The sequence below is a fragment of the Canis lupus genome, chromosome 11 (assembly GCF_011100685.1).
Source record: "Canis lupus familiaris isolate Mischka breed German Shepherd chromosome 11, alternate assembly UU_Cfam_GSD_1.0, whole genome shotgun sequence".
Taxonomy (NCBI): domain Eukaryota; kingdom Metazoa; phylum Chordata; class Mammalia; order Carnivora; family Canidae; genus Canis; species Canis lupus.
The window spans coordinates 5,181,598-5,197,842 of NC_049232.1; the positions used below are offsets into that span (position 1 = coordinate 5,181,598).

General features: G+C 49.7%; 1 protein-coding gene across 4 annotated transcripts in view; it reads right to left on the minus strand.

The window, feature by feature from the left end:
* TRIM36 (tripartite motif containing 36) overlaps nucleotides 1–16,018 on the minus strand; it is a 44,715-nt gene extending 28,697 nt beyond the window's left edge. Inside the window, exons 1-2 of one of the 4 annotated variants that reach the window (XM_038551829.1) lie at nucleotides 15,752–15,829; nucleotides 3,026–3,260 (exon numbers count right to left, since the gene is read on the minus strand). In XM_038551829.1, the coding sequence (XP_038407757.1) occupies nucleotides 3,026–3,260; nucleotides 15,752–15,814 (298 nt within the window). In that variant the 5' untranslated portion in view covers nucleotides 15,815–15,829. Of the gene's footprint in view, nucleotides 1–3,025; nucleotides 3,261–4,524; nucleotides 4,694–5,310; nucleotides 5,543–13,615; nucleotides 13,742–15,751 lie in introns of those variants that run through there. The other 3 variants (XM_038551830.1, XM_038551831.1, XM_038551832.1) reach the window with 3 other exon arrangements.
* Nucleotides 16,019–16,245: the final 227 nt, after the last annotated feature.

Consider the following 16,245-nt stretch of genomic DNA (forward strand, 5'->3'; position numbering starts at 1 on the left):
AAATGGCGGTTGACATACAACCGACTTAACCTACCACCCAAGGCAGGAATCCCCTCTACAATGTATTCAAATGGTGGTCACTCACCCACTCTTTAAAACAAAGATTTCAAATACTGATGGCCCAAATGCTGAATGGGAAGGTCATAGCCAAAGATGTGCATTGGCTGCCCTATCCTATGTTGAGCTGGTATGGAGTCATTCAATAATTTGAATTACCTACCAACATTTAAAAGACAGATTACACATCAAAAACACTATCAGGTTCTTTTGCGGGGGGAGGAGGGGAGGACAGTAAATCTGAAAATCTAGTACCCCTAAACTAATGCACTAGTGCCAAGTGGCTAAGTGCCCAATTAGACAAGGCATCCATTCTGGTCTACAGTCTCAAACCATGTGCCACCATGTTCTACAGGGGAGGCCTGGAGTCAACTGGCTGCTAGTTTTCTTAAGGTAGATGAGTTAATGGGAAAATGAAATATTTACTCTCTATCAAAGAAGTAAAACCAAGGTGTTTATTATGCCTGGGACCTGCTTCCCTAATGCATATGGCCCCTGAAGCATTCTAAATCTGACCCCTCATTTGAATACTTCTACTGACAGTGAGCTGACAATCTCATCTTTGGAAACCCATGATGGGTGTTTGTTTTCTTTAGCACTGAGCTTGAAATCTGCATTCCTTTTCACAGAAAGGTTTTCTACCTCCCCCCATCTCAGGACATGATCCAACTTGACAGGGTTCTTCCTCAAGGAGAGGGAGGAACATCTCGGTAATTCTATTTCTGATCTAGATGGTGTAAAATATGGTGGAATGGATCTCTTATTTTAGGCGAAAAAATAACACTATTATTGATTAAAAGCCATCATGGCATGTTTTGTGGAAATCTTGTAGCAGGGGTCATTCAACAACCACTCCACAAATATGTATTAAATATCTGGGATCCCTGGGTGGCTTAGCGGTTTAGTGCCTGCCTTTGACCCAGGGCGTGATCCTGGAGTCCTGGGATCGAATCCCGCATCAGGCTCCCTGCATGGAGCCTGCTTCTCCCTCTGCCTGTGTCTCTGACTCTCTGTGTCTCTGACTCTCTCTCTCTCTCTCTCTCTCTCTCTCTCTCTTCTCTCTCTGTCTCTCTGACTCTCTCTCTCTCTCTTCTCCCTCTGTCATGAATAAATAAAATCTTTAAAAAAAAGATATCCACCAAGTAATATCTAGGTGTGCTTCTAAAAGCAGTTAACCATATTTCATCTAGTTAGATATATATATATTTATCTGTATTTCATCCATTCTCCATATGAATCACATATAAATACCAACCAAATGTTAAGATTAGAAGCCCACATGAGATACAGGATTTTATATACTTGTGTAAGCTCTATCTAATTATAGAAATGTTAGTAGATAACTAAAATTCCTTTTAATGATTTGTGTTAAATATTAATAGAAAAAAGTAAATTTCCCTTGGTCAATCAATCAAGGGGTCTGTCCCTAATTAGCCAATGAGGATCTACCAACAGAATATCTGTTTTCCCTGTAGGTAATTTCCAGCTATGGAAATCTGTCCCTGCCCCCAGGGCTGCCAGCTGGTTCCTAGCAGGGAGGGAAACATACAAGTGATGACTTCATAATAAGCATAACTCTCTCTGATCTCATACTCCCTGCAGCCACAGTCATTTAACACTCCCTTTTCAATACATGCTTATAATTTTTATATATGCAAAATATCTTCCAAGTAATTCGTGATTACCCTTTAAAGTAGAAGACATTTTTAAAGCAGCATAATAACTACTTTTAGATCAAATCCACTCTTATGGAGACACCTGGGTGGCTCAGTAGTTGAGCGTTTGTCTGCCTTCGGCCCCGGGTATGCTCCCTGAGTTCTGGGCTCAAATCCCACATTGGGCTCCCTGCAGGAAGACTGCTTCTCCCTCTGCCTATGTCTCTGCGTCTCTCTGTGTCTCTCGTGAATAAATAAGTAAAATCTTAAAAAGAAAAAATCCACTCTTATCCACTGTCTGATGAAGCACTAAGACACATACATTGCCCTACAAGATACCACCAGATCACAGTGTGGACCAAAAAAGACAGCATTCACTAAATGCAAATGAGGAAAAGGAAATTCTCTTCTACAAAGTTTTTTTTTTTTATATTAAAGATTAAAAAATTATTCCTATACTATAGGGGGAAGAAATAAACAGAGGGTCCTAAAAGATCAAACTTAAAAGCTCCAAACCAAAACCGGATAGAACTGAGGCAGTGAAGTTTGGTGTTTAGAGCTACTCACATACTCTCCTCCTCCAAATGATGCGAGTACCTAACCTGACGCTGAGATTCTGGTACTCAAATCTCGGCCTCCTCTTGGACCTCACTGCTGATTTTGGCCCTGAAATGCCCAGTGGCCCTATTCCTGGGATTTCAAATTAGTTTTGATCTACTTTAATTCTGCAATGGAGGTCCAGAAGAAAGAGAGTTAACACTATCCCAACAGGTAACAATTATGATGGACTTCTATCATTACTACAGAATTCCACCACTAGTTAGTTGATATTCAAAAATCCTGATTTCAAAAAATGGATTTAAAATGGCTGAAGAAGATAAAGTCCTCAGGTAGAACAAAATGACACCAAATTAATCTATCTAAAAAGCCTTTTGGGAACAGTCATTATGGAATCTTATCCCTTAATTTGTCACATTTATTTCCATATTACTATAGACAGAGGATTCCCTACTGAGTACTTCCGCGATCCATTGTTTCATCCCTCATCTAATCTAGAGGACCCCTTGGGTCAGAACACACCCCAAAATACAGACCATTATTAAGAGCTCTAACACAAAGCTGGGGTTCAGTATTCAACTTTAAGTGTATCCCAGAGACAGGAGAAGTTCACTTCTGAACTTCTGAAGGGAAGGGCTCCTTTACAACTAGTTTCAATTTATTCACCTGGAAAGATCAACCCGCAAAATGGCAAAAACAATGTCCCTTCCACAAATATCGCTGAGACTCCCAGGCCCCAGGCTTTGGCCACATACCTGGTCTGCTAAGTCTGTCAATTTTGTCCATGCTCGGGGACGGGAGCCGAAGTCGAGGACTGCTCTGATTGGAGTTGTCTGATCCCACGTCAATGAATGAATCATCAAGTGTCAGTAAGAGTTCTTTTACACACTTATGACAGATACTGTGTTGACAAGGGAGAATCAGTGGGTGGGTAAACAGCTCCTTGCATGCTGGGCAAATGAGCTCTCTTTCGATATTCTTAATGGTAACCTGGAGAAAAATCAGAATCAAAAGCCCTCGGTGAGTGAACGTATTACCATGTTTATGCCTCTCGTGTCAGTTACATGTGTTTGCCTTGCCAAAGGGAATCAAGACACGGTTTATAATCTGAGGTTGCTTTCTGGCAATGAAATTCTGTACCATCAGCCCCCCTCACCACCCACAGCCTAGAACTGAAGGGACGCAGAAATGGAAAAAACTGAAGTCTGAGCAATATCAGCCCCAAATATGAGGAGGCCATATTTCACCAATCATGAAGTTATTCAAATCATCATGAATTCACTGATTTAGGACATCTGAAAAACCCTTAAAGTAGATGACTTCAGTAAAAGTTAAGAATACAGCCCACTAAGAATGAGACTGCTCCTACTGAGCACACTAACTCTGTGGCAAAAGAGAGCTGGCGAAAACTGGGTTAGCCAGTATGTTCATGGAAGCCTCCTTGAAATCTCTTTACAAGCTGAATCATCAGCAATTGTCTACATTAAATGTGGCCAATTTTCACATGCTGCAACTGTAATGTTGCTGAAAAGCTTGAGGTTCTGCTGCCTATCAAAGTGGTTATCTTAAAAGCACTTTATGAATATTGAAAGGGTGGAGAGGACTAGAAAGCACCATTATAAGTGCTCTCAATACTACAGGCTTGCATTATTTTCCATGAGAAACACTCAGTCTCTTATCACAACCAAAAAGGTTTGATGACCTCATGCTCATTTTCCCATCCTTCCCATATGCAGCCCCCCAAACTGCAGGTGCTATGAATCTATATTCAGCACCCCTGCAGTTTTACAGTTCAATTTTAAAGTGCTCCTAACCCATGTACAATCATTTCGATTACTGGAGATCCAAAGAAAATGAGAATCGAATCAATTTACTCATTTCCACTAAATGAAAATGTATGTTCTTCTATTCCCCCTAAAGCGACCTTTAAGTGCTTTAATAATCCCTGACAGAAGCACTACATCCAACCGGCTTTATCACTGCCCATGGTCTTTGAAGCGTTTCTTGCTGCATCATTCAATAAATATTTCATAGAAGCCCACATCATGTCACGATTTTATTAAATTTGGGAGAGTGCCACACTTCACAATTCACAGCAAAGAAAATAGAATATTCGCATCCTAGCTCATTTCACAAAGAATCTGACACCTCAATTCGAAGGAAAATACTGCTCTGAAGGTCCAAGATAGGTCCAAAAGAAAATACTGTTCTGAATGAAGGTCCACAACACATTCCCATCTGGTAAAAGGTTTACCTCCTGGTGGAAGATCTCAGATCACTTCCAACTTCCTTGTACAAAAAGCGGTACATAAGCTTCTTAATCACGGCAGACATAAAGTAATCCTTCCCCAAAAGAAAAATGAGCTCTCATTTTAGATCCACCGAGGGCAGCAACAACTTGATTACGAGAAATGGGATGCGGCGGCTCCCGCAATTGAGCTGAGGATCAGCAGGGTTCGACGAGAACTAACAGGTTGGAAAGAAGGGCAGATCCGAGCCTTTCGAACAAAACACTTGCGCCCCGACAGCTGCCAGGGCCACCCCGCCTCCCGCGCGCCCGGCCGGCAGCCGGGGAGGGGCCTGTGCTCGCGGAGCGGGCGGGCGGCTGGGGAGCGCCCGCGGGGTCCGAGCGGGGTCCGAGCGGGGTCCGGCCCCACGACGCCCGGGACAAAGGGCCGCGCCCGGCCCCCGACTCCCGGGGCCAGTCGACTCTTCGGCCTGGCCCGGGTTAGGGCGCCCCGCCCGGACTCCCCGAGGTGCTCAGGTGGGCGAGCGCCGCACCCGGTCGGCGCCCCCGGCAGGCCCCGGCGCCCCGGGCCCCGGGCTCCGAGCCCCGGCGGGGCAGGCAGGCGGCGCCCCGGACTGCGGAACCCCGGGCGCGGAAGGCGGAGAGGAAGCGCGGCCGCCGCCCGCCGCCTGCCCTCGCTCCCGGGGAGGAGAGGCTCCCGCGGCTCGCGGCGGAGGGGGTGGACGGCGCGCGAGCAGGGGCCCCGGGGAGCCGCCCGGGGGCGCGGGGCGGCGGCCGCGGTCGCCCACTCACCAGCGAGTCGGAACCATCCCCTTCCATGGTAGCCTCGTGCCGGGTGTCATCAACCGCGCGGTCCGAGCCGGCAGGCGGGCGGCCCGGGCAGGGTCTGGTGGGCGGGTCCCCGCGGTCGCGGAGCCTGGGCTCGGAGCCGGAGGCCAGCGGGTCAGCCGGACCGGCCAGCGGACCGACGCGGCTGGGAGCGGGGCGGGGGAAGCACAGGCACCGAGAGCCGAGCGGCGCGCCCTGCGACGGCCCCGGAATCCCGCCCCGCGGCCGGCTGCGGCGGCGGCTCCTGCGGACTGCGGCGGGCGGGAGGGCGGGCGGCCGCGCGGAGACCGGGCGCCGACGCCGCGGAGGGGCGGGGCGGGGCGGGGCGGCGCGGGGCGGGGCCGGGCCGTCGCCCGGGCAACAGCGCCCACCGCACAAAGGGGGCGGGGCGCGGCGGGGGCGCGGCGGGGGCGCGGCGGGGGCGCGGGCGGGGGCGCGGCGCGCGCTGGGTCTGCCGCCCGGGCCCCGCCCCCTCCGCCGCTCGCCCCCTCCCGGGCGGCCGCGGTCGCCTCCCCGCCGCGGTGGGAAGCCTCGGAGGGGGCGGAAGCGAGGGGCTGGGGGCTGGGGAGGCGGAGGGCGGAGGGCGGGGCCGGGGCGGGGCCGGGGTGGAGCGCTCGGCGGGGCTGCGGCGACTGCGGCCCTGGCTGCTGGCCCGGCGCGGCCCCTCCGCCCTTCACCTCGTTTTCCCCGCGCCTGGGCGAGCCGTCACCGCGATGCCGGGTCTTCGGACGCTGGACGGCCGGCGGGGGCGGGCGCGGGCGCGGGCGCGGGCCGGGCCGGGGCGGGGCGGGGCGGGGGGACCGCAGGACCGCAGGGAGACCCGGGCCGGGGCTTCCCCGAGCGGCTCCCGGTCCACCTCCGCCCGGTTCTTCGCCCGCCTCTTCCGGCCCGGCTCGTCGGGCGAACTTGGCGTCTCTCGCCGGTCCCCAGCCGCCCGCACCCCGCTGCTGCTCGCACACCCCGGGGCGCGGCGCTGTCGCACGACAGGCTCCCGCCAGGTGGCGCGGGGCGGGGGCCGCCGGCCTGCGGTGCCCCCCGGGGACCAGCGCGACCTCCACCTGCCGGGGCTCCCGGGCGCCGCTCCTCCGTCTCCTCTCCCCGCCCGCGGGAAACGGCTGACCTGCGGTGCTTGGAAAGCCGCATTACTGGTCCCGCCACTGCCTTCCCGGCTGGCTGAGTCCACCCGTGCGTAGAGAACAGGGGAAACGGGAGCCCTGGACAGCTGGGTGAAGGGACCTCGGCTGCAGCAGAGGAATCCCGCCGAGGCTTTGGAAAGCTTCCTGCTTGTACTCTCTATTTGGGAGACGTCCGTCGCTGTGAAAAGTTCTACGGCCCCCCCCGTCGTAGCACGGTCAGCAGCGGTGCAGCCTCTTCGCCAGCCCGACGATTTAAATGATGTCGTGAAGGGCACGGTCTGTTTACAGCTGAGGTGTGGGGAGGATGGGCCCCTGCCCAGCAACGACCGGACTGCTCTCCGGATGAATGCCTGCTCTGGGGCCCCACCGGCTGGAGTTGAGGCTGCTTCCTTCCCCCAGATTCCGAAACATCCTCCTCTGGAGGGGAATGAGAATAACCAGTGCCTCCGTAATTCGGTTACCTGTATCATGGGCCACACCATGCTCCCCATATAGTTTTTAAAAGATGCAGCCCTTAAAAAGCACGACAGATCAGTGTTTGTTTTTAATACTGGTCTGTGGGTTAAATTATTCCCCCAAGGTTGTGATCTCACATCAGCCCACCTGAATAGCGCTTTGGTGAAAAACTAACGAGTTAACCTAGTAAAAGAGATTAGAAGGCTTCATTATACATGAGCTAAAGATTAGACTTGTACAGACAATATTTGGCTGAAAATAAATTTGAAGGCCCTCCTTCCGTTATGCAAATTAGACTTTGATGAGATAGCCTTTTCCACCTGATTCTCAAGGTTCAAAAATTATCTTAACACACTTGACAAGAATGTAGGGGACTAAGCACATTCAAGCTTTTTTGTGACACTGTAGATGGGTACAGCTTATTGGAAGGGAAATTTTGCAAATCCTATCAAAAATCTTAAATGTGCATACCTTTGACTAAGCAATTCCACTTCTAAGAATTTCCCTACTGAAAGACTTATATGTGTGCCCAAAAACCTGTACAAAGATCTTGTTGGGACCTTATTTATAGAAACTGTCATCCATGATGTACAACCATACCATAGAATACTGTGCAGCAGTTCAAATGAATGTACTGATGAGTAAGGATTTCCAAAACCTTGTGTTGAAAAAATAAAAAGCCATATGGATTCTGTATGTTGCCACTTTGGCTAAAAGAGAGAGAGAAAAAGAAAGAGAGAGAGAGAGAGGCATACAAGCTTATATAGGCAAATAATAAGTCTGAAATAAAGCACAAGAAATAGCAACAGAATTGTGGAGAAGGGGATGCAATCAAGTGTGGGAAACACTTCTTCAGTCACACTGTATTTTGCACTGTTTGCACTTTATGCTATGTGCACATTTTACTTCTAGAAACTCTCTGATGCAATTTACATAATTCATAAAAGTTTTCATCTGTATTCACTTAAACTATTAACCCATACATTTTAAAAGCAAAAGGTGGTGAAGGGTATATTGATAGGAAGATAGCAAAATACATATACCAGCATTCTAAACCGTTCTGTCCATTTTTTTTTAAGATTTTATTTATTCATGAGACACAGAGGCAGAGACACAAGCAGAGGGAGAAGCAGGCTCCATACAGGGAGCCTGATGTGGGACTCCATCCCAGGACTCCAGGATCACGCCCGGGCTGAAGGCAGATGCCCAACCGCTGAGCCATCCGGGCGTCCCTGTTCTGCCAATTTCTAATCCTTTCTACCCCGTCCCCCCTTTGGTTACCAGGTTTTGGGTCATCTCACCCATTTCTCTCAACATGCACACATACCAGCTTCCCAGTTATCAAAGATACCAAGACCCTTCCCAGTTCCTCAAGTTAAAATCCTGTGGGTTTGAGCCTGTTGTTGTTGATATAACCCTCCTCTCTCCTTCATCTCTACCTCTGGTCAGCCTTCAAATCCTCTTGTTTCTTCTCAGATCCCATCCTTTCTCATCCTTACAGATAATTCCCCTGCCCACCCTGAGCCTCCACACCCCCGCCCCCCGTGCCTAGATTACAACAGCCTATCAAGTAGATATTTACAGATGACTTTCCATATTTACAGATGACTTTACGGGTATCACTGTCCTTACAGCTCTGTTTGTGACAGTGGCAGAGTAAGCTGCAGTCCTAGACTACAAGGAGCTTAGTGTGGGACTATACCAGGGAGGGATACATGTGCACACGAATGAATGTATTTGAACGTTTGTGTGTTGGGGTGCCAACGTGACAGGAGGAGTGGTGAACTTTCAATAATACAAAATGAGCCTATGTAGTACAGAGGGCCTGGAATGCCATGCTTCTTTTCTGTAGACTTCAGGAAGCTTCTGAAGGCTTTTAAGTGGGAATGACATGAGCCATCTGTATTGTTTTGTTTTTTGAATCCTTATTCTCCCAATTTGCATTGCCCATGCTATCCCTTGGTAGCTATCCCTTCCCAATTTACAGTATCTTAGCACCTCCTATACCAAGACTTGCTTTTGAAATATGGTCAAAGTTCAACACCAGGAAGCCTGCTCCATACCTATCGCCACCCCCAGCAGGTCCGCAGGTCCGGAGACCTTCAGCACACTTGCCTACACTATCTCATGCTGTGTTGCTTAATTGCTCTGCGGTCACAGATGCATGAGCTGTCTCGCATCTATTTCATCAGGCCCAAAAGGTCAGGGAAGGATGCTGTCAATTCCCCCCCTACGTCAACTGCCAACAACCACCACTCCCCCAACAGTACACACCACCATCACCACCACCACCATTCAGGTTTGGTAAAGGAGACGCTCGGTAGGTTCATTATCTGACATTTAAAATCTAAACCTGTTACCTTTCGGGCTATCCACTACTCACTAAATTGACCTGGTCTCTTTCCATACTGACTCCCAATACCCCACAAGATATTAAGTTCCTGACAGAGTCCACTGCGAACAACCCCCGTGGGTATTTGGTCAGTGCTGTGCCACGTCACCGGCCCTTCATCTGTTTGGTCTGAGGTTCAACAGCCAGGTCTGAGGTTCTACCAATCTGTTAGCAAGTCTTCGACAAGGAGTCTCAACAGGGCAATATGGCCACATATACCTATACTTTGCTTCCCCACGCTCAGTTGGGGAATCTTAGTCATCAGACAACTTGGGTAAAAAATTAAGAGAGCCCCTGGACTTTGGGGGAACAAGATAGCAGGCGAGGAAGTAAATCACAGGGGTTCCCACAGATTAACACATGTGCTGTCTACACTGCTGGGCATCGGGAAATTAGAGGTGAATGATAATTATCAATTATTGACCCAAGTCTCTGGCGGGCCAAGCTTACTTGTCATAAAGTGCTCAATGAGAACAACCTCAGGGAAGAGGAGTCCAGCAAGGCCGGAAGTTCAGATGTCCAGTGCCTAGCCAAGTCCTACTTATCTTTCAAGCTGCAGATCTACAGCCTCCTCCCTCATTGGTCTCATTTTCATTGATCAGCAACCCTGACTCTGAACTCCTTTGGCACCTAGTCTGTCCACTCAGTTTAACACGATTACATACTCTCATTTCATACATGAATGTTTGATGTCTTGTAAGCCTTATCTTCCCAGCCATTTAAGCTTCTGTTTGTTTAAGAGAAAATCCAAGAGACATTTACTTACTAAACAGTAGCACCACCAATAATTTGAAATTTGATGATAAGAACACAGTGCTGCTCTGGCAGACATTTTTTCATTAATGGTAGGAGTGTACTGGCTGCATCACTGGTGGGAAATGGGGTCCCTTGACCAACATGTGGTGAACCACATTGGCAATATTTAGAGGTTGTCAGCAGGTCCCCTTTGACTACGTGTCATTCCCACACTTGGGGTTGCTAGATTTAGCAAAAGCACAAGGCACCCAGATAAGTTTGAATTTCAGATAATGAGTTTTTTAGTATATGTATGCCCCACACCTGCACCCCAATGTTTATAGCAGCAATGTCTACAACAGCCAAACTATGGAAAGAGCCCAGATATCCATTGACAGATGAATGGATAAAGAAGATGTGGCATAAGTATGCAATGGAATATTACTCAGCCATCAAAAAATGAAATCTTACCATTTGCAACAACATGGACAGAGGGTATTAGGATAAGAGAAATAACTCGATCAGAGAAAGACAATTATATGATTTCACTCCTATGTGGAATTTAAGAAACAAAACAGATGAACATAAGGGAAGGGAAGGAAAAATAAGATAAAAACAAAGAGGGAGACAAACCATAAGAGACTCTGAACTATAGGAAACAAACTGAAGGTCACTGGAGGGGAGGAGGGTGAGGGGATGGGGCAACTGGATAATGGGCATTAAGGAGGGTATGTGATGGAATGAGCACTGGGTTTTACATAAGACTGATGAATCACTAGACTCTATCTCTGAAACTAATAATACACCATATGTTAACTAATTGAATTTAAATAAAATAAAATTATATATTAAAAAAGTAAGTATGCCCCATATATTGCAAGGGACCTACTTATATTAAAACGATTATTTAGGGGTGCCTCGATGGCTCAGTTGATTGGGCATCTGCCTTTGGCTCAGCTCATGATCTCAGGGTCCCGGGATGGAGCCCCATATAAGGCTCCCGGCTCAGCGAGGACTCTGCTTCTCCCTTTCCCTCTGCCTGTCGCTCCCCCTGTTTTTGCAACTCTCTGTAACATAAATAAATAAAATCTTAAAAACAATTTGTTATCTGAAATTCAAATGTAATTCTATGTTCTCTATTTTATCTGGCAACTCCCTATGTCCACTTGTTGATAATCACAGTTTGGATAAAGGTGTCTCAAAACCCAACACTGATGTCATAGAAGCTAGATGTAATAACTTTCATTTATTCAGGGCCTACTACAATGTGCCAATAACAGTGTGAGGAACTTTGCATAAAATATTCATTTAATTCTGGCAATAACCCTGTGAATAGGTATGATTCCCTTCAGAGGGACCATGTGACACTGAGATTAAGTAATACCCTCAAGGTCACATGACTAGATATCAAAGAGCCTTGAGATTCAAACTTGGGTCTCCCTCCAGCATCCCTATTTGCACTGCCCACAGGTGAATATACAACACATAATTTACAGTTGCATAAAAAATATGATTTAAGCATTACTCAACTAAGTAGTTTAAGATACTCTTTTTTTTCAAATTATCTTTTGAATATGGTAAAAAAAATCAGAGGAAAATTATATTTATGAAATTAGCTAGTTTCAAATGATATTGCTAAAGTCTAAATCCTCTGTTTGCCCTTCCTACCCCCCACCACCACGCACACATTTCACCCAGTCCTGAGATATAAAAAAATTTTAAAGAATACTTTGCAGTGGACCCAACCGTAGTATTATCACTCAGTTTAGATTTCAGTTATGTGAGCAACTACCTATTGAGCCCTCTGAAACAGATCATTTGGTAGTATTTTTGTTTCTGTCCCAGGAGATGTTTAAGACTTTCCATTAGTCTAGATTGGAGGATCTTCTAAACCTAATTCTTTCAGAGTACAAGTATCTTCTTGTTTTACAGTAAATTTTGTGTTTGTGAAAGTTCAACTTTTTATGCCTCAGAGACTTTCAAAGTTAAAAGTAATTCACCAGATAATGGAATCACTACCTGTTTCTCTACCAAAGTTAAATGTAAGCTTTCCAAAGCTTCTAGTATTTTGCTCAAACTATTGCACTCCTTGGAGGTGTCTGAACAGTAACTACTGAACTATGGAAATTTTTCGCAGGAAGTACTTTCTGGCGCTTAATGCATAAATATAAATATGTTAAATTGTCTAAATATTAAGAAGTCTGCTAAATTTAAATTCTTTTATATTCCCTGTCATCAAACCTTCATTCTATGGTTCCAGAGTGTGTGGTGGTGTGAAGGGAAAAGGTGAATGAAGATGATAAAAAAAAATAAAATTATCAGCCAAGTCCTTCTAGAGCCCAAAAGTTTAATAACATTGTTTTGGATGATCCGAGATATTGATCACAGATTTGGAAAGGTCTCTTTTTGTATAAAAAGAGGAGCTACAAAAGAAAAAAGTAACTTTGAGAAATGGTACAAATTTCTCTGATAGTGAATACGAGGAAGTCCATTTATGTTGATTTTTAAACCTCTTGAGAATTATCATAGGCGTTAACTACACTCACAGAGTACTGTTTGATGAGCAGAAAGACCACTATGGTAGAGATCTCCGGGAACTTTAAATATTAAAGTCATCATTAAAATGGAGTAAAATAAGCTGATCAAGGATGTTGATCAAGTTTGTCATGTGGGTTTTAGGTTACCCTAAAGATGAAAGGCTCAGCATCCCCCTTATTCAGAGAACACACAATAAGGTAATTTAATTTGAAATAGACACATAAGACACTGCTGTCACTGGGGAAGGCAGTGTTTTACAGGTGGGAGTGAAATTCCATTTTTTCCTCCATACAACTTTTCTGTACCTGGCTTTTACTCAGAAAGCACGTGTTAATTTTGTCAAGTTTTAAAGCTATCAGAGAAAAGTGAAAGAAATTAGGATGATGGCAAGCCCATCAGGTCTCCACTTCTAAGGAAAGGAAGAGAAGGAATGGGAGGGAAGGAGACGGCAGAGGAGGATAGAAGAGTGGACAGGAGAGGAGGAGGCAGGAAGATTATGGGATTCTGTGCTGATTTAACTCAGGGGGCGTGGCTATATGCAACTATTTCATATTATCCTTCACATTAAAACCTGAACTACACGGTGGAACCTAACTTCCCAACGCAGAATAAAGCCAGTCAGTCTTAAAATTCTGCTACTCCATGGCTAATACTCCGAGAGGTATTCCGTGTTCAAATCCTATACAATCACACACAGAAGGAGGGTTTTAAAAGGACTGGGGGCGGAGGTATGAGGAGAGTGGGCGGGGAATAAGCTCCAGCGGAAATAGTTCAGAGGCTACTCCACATCCCTGGAGGGGACCCATCAAAAAAGGCAGAGGGAGGGACCCCCGGGTGCCTCATTGGTTGAGCATCTGCCTTCCACCCGAGGTGTGATCCCAGGGTCCTGAGATCGAATCCCGAATCCGGCTCCCGGCAGGGACTTCTCCCTCTGCCTACGTCTCTGCCTCTCTTTCTGTGTGTCTCATGAATAAATAAAATCTTTTTTTTTTTTTAAAGGCATAGGGAGGAACTACGTTCTTACAGTGAGAGCCTGCTCTCCAACCTCAGGGATTTCACAGGAACGCCTGCCTCCCTCCCTAACTTTGGAAGGCAGCTGAGAAGGCTCGGGTGTCAGCGGCAGGTACATCGCTGAAGCCTGGTAGAGGGTCTACCCAGTGTCTGAGCCAGTGAGGGCCTATTGAGTGAGGCAGAGAAATTCCGTGGAGGAAGCCAGGTTATTTTGGCTTTGGTTTTTCACTACAGTAAGCATATTGTGAACACATTGGTAATTCTGAAAGGTTTGTGTTTGTTTTTGTTTACCTGATTTTATCATGTTTTAAGAGTTCAACTAATGGCTCTGCCCCCGAGTTGCCCACTTAGTGTTTATGGGAACACTGAACACTGAACATCTGTCTGCTTCATAATCAGCTGCGCTGTCAACATGCAGATCCCTGGGTCCCACCCCAGAACCCTTCTCTCAGAATTTCAAATTTTGCCTGTACCGAAGGAAACTATTAGCCAACTAATGCAATTATGACTGATTTTGAAGACTAACACCTCTCAGTCACCCCATTCCTGGTCCTATCGAGAAAGGTCCATTTATTTTGTAATCAACAAAAGGCATCCTCTCCCCGCCCCATCCTCCCCTCCCCCACCTCACCCCCCAGTTCCAGGACAGCCAGGGTCCTGCTGCTCGCTTTAGAAGGCCAGGTTCTGACCCTCTGGCTCCAAGTCTCTTTCTTCCTCTGAGCCAGCGCTTTCTCTGGCCTTCCTCTTTCCCCGAGGGTCGGTTCTGCAGAGGGTGGAGCCGGCTGTGGCCCTCGCCCTAGGCCCAGGGGGTGGCCAATGGGAAACAGCTTCCAACGACAAGGAGCTTGGATGTGGTGGCCCAGGTGTCCCCCACGCCTGTGCGATAGGCCCCTCCAGATGCAGGCTGAAGCCCAGGGTAGGAAGAAAAGTGTTGAAAGCGGGTCCTCCACGTGTACTTCTGGTCCCGGGGTGTAGACGGCCGCTGTGGTCCGGGGCACAGCCCCCGTCTTCGAAACGGTAATAAGCAGTCTATTTCTGCTGCGTGTATCCCGTGATAGGATTCCAGGAGGCGCACGGCGCGCCGGGGCCACTGCAATCTGCGAGGGCTTTAACGGGCTCCCCAGCTCCGGGGGCCGCGGGACCGCCCGCCCTGAGGCTCCGCCGACCTAGCGGAGTCGGAGTTCGTGAAGTTCCAGGTGATCACAGCAGGGCTGCAGAATCATCCTTCTTTCTGATGACCGTGCGCAGGACGTCCTTTTCCCCCTTGCCAGCACTATCTCGCAAATCCAGGTGCACAGAGCAAAGGCAGACGCCGTTTCTCGCTTTTTCGCCCGCTGCGAGTCCCGGCTGGGCGCGCCCGGTGCAGCCTTTGCATTTCCCGACACCTCCCGTCGGCAAACCTCAGGGGCCTCCCTGGGCATTTTCTCGGACAAGGCGCGGAGGCCAGCCTCCCGCCAGCCTTTCTGCCAGGGTGGGCGCCACCCGGGCCGGCCGAGGGCGTGGTCGCGAGGCGCCACCGACGGCGCCCGCCCGGGTTTCGAACTGGCTCCCCGACAGGTGCCGAGCTGAAATTCCGCTCCTTGGCATCCCCCTCCCCTCCAAAGGCAGGCTGCTGGCACTGAGCTCGGCCTCGGGCAGTGGCCAGGGACCTGGAAGGAGGGCTGAAGACGCCGAGGCCAGCCGCCTGGGGTTCTGTTCGCTATTTACCCGCTATTCGGTCACCGCGCGCTGAACCCGACCCCGCCTCCCGACTGTCCACTCGCTGCTCCGAGCCCCTCTGCGGGCTCCGCGCCTGCACGCCCGAGGTCACCCGCTCCAAGTCACCGCGCTTGGGCAGCTCTGGGGGCGTCGAGGACTGCCCCCGGCCAACGCCCCCGCCCTCCCGTCCACCCCGGGGGCCGAGCTCTCGCCCCTCGCCCTCCCAGGAGCCCCCGCAGTCGCCCAGCCGGCCGAGTCCCCTTGGCTCGTCTCGGGGATGCCGCGCGATAAAGAAAAGGCGGCTACTCTGCGTTCTGCAGCTGCTGGACGCCCTCGCCCTCCGCGGGCGCCGGAAAGGGGCGGGGGCGCCCGCAGCCACAGGTCGGGTTGCGCCCGGGGTGGGGACCCAGGCCGCGGCACCGCGCGCCCCAGCACTTACCTTGCCTCTGGCTAGCAATTCCATGATGTAGCCAAACTCGCTCATCTCCTCCGACTCAGACATGGTTACGACCCCTCACAAACTGGAGGACCAGGCCGGCGCATCCGATTTTTCTCCGCCCCCCCCCCCCCTTCTCTCCTTTATTCCGAGTTTTGCCAAGCGCCGCTCCCGCCTGCGGTTAACTGGGGAAAGTGAGCAAGCGCGCGGGGAGAGCCCAGAGCGCGGCTGGGTGGGACGGGACGGAGGCCACTGAGCGCCCTGGGCTCCGGGTGCCGCGGGAGGGCAGGGCGGCGGGCGGGACGCAGCCGGGCGGCGGCGGCCGAGAAATGCACACCAGGCGGAGCCAGGCGCCCGGCCCCGCCTCCTCGGGGGTCGCGGCCCGCGCCGTCCCCCTCCCCGGGGTCGCGCGGCGGCGGAGACAAACAGCGACACAAAAGCAGGTCCGCTCGCGGCGCGGCGCGGCCCCAGCCCGGACGCCCCACCCCAGCCGGGCA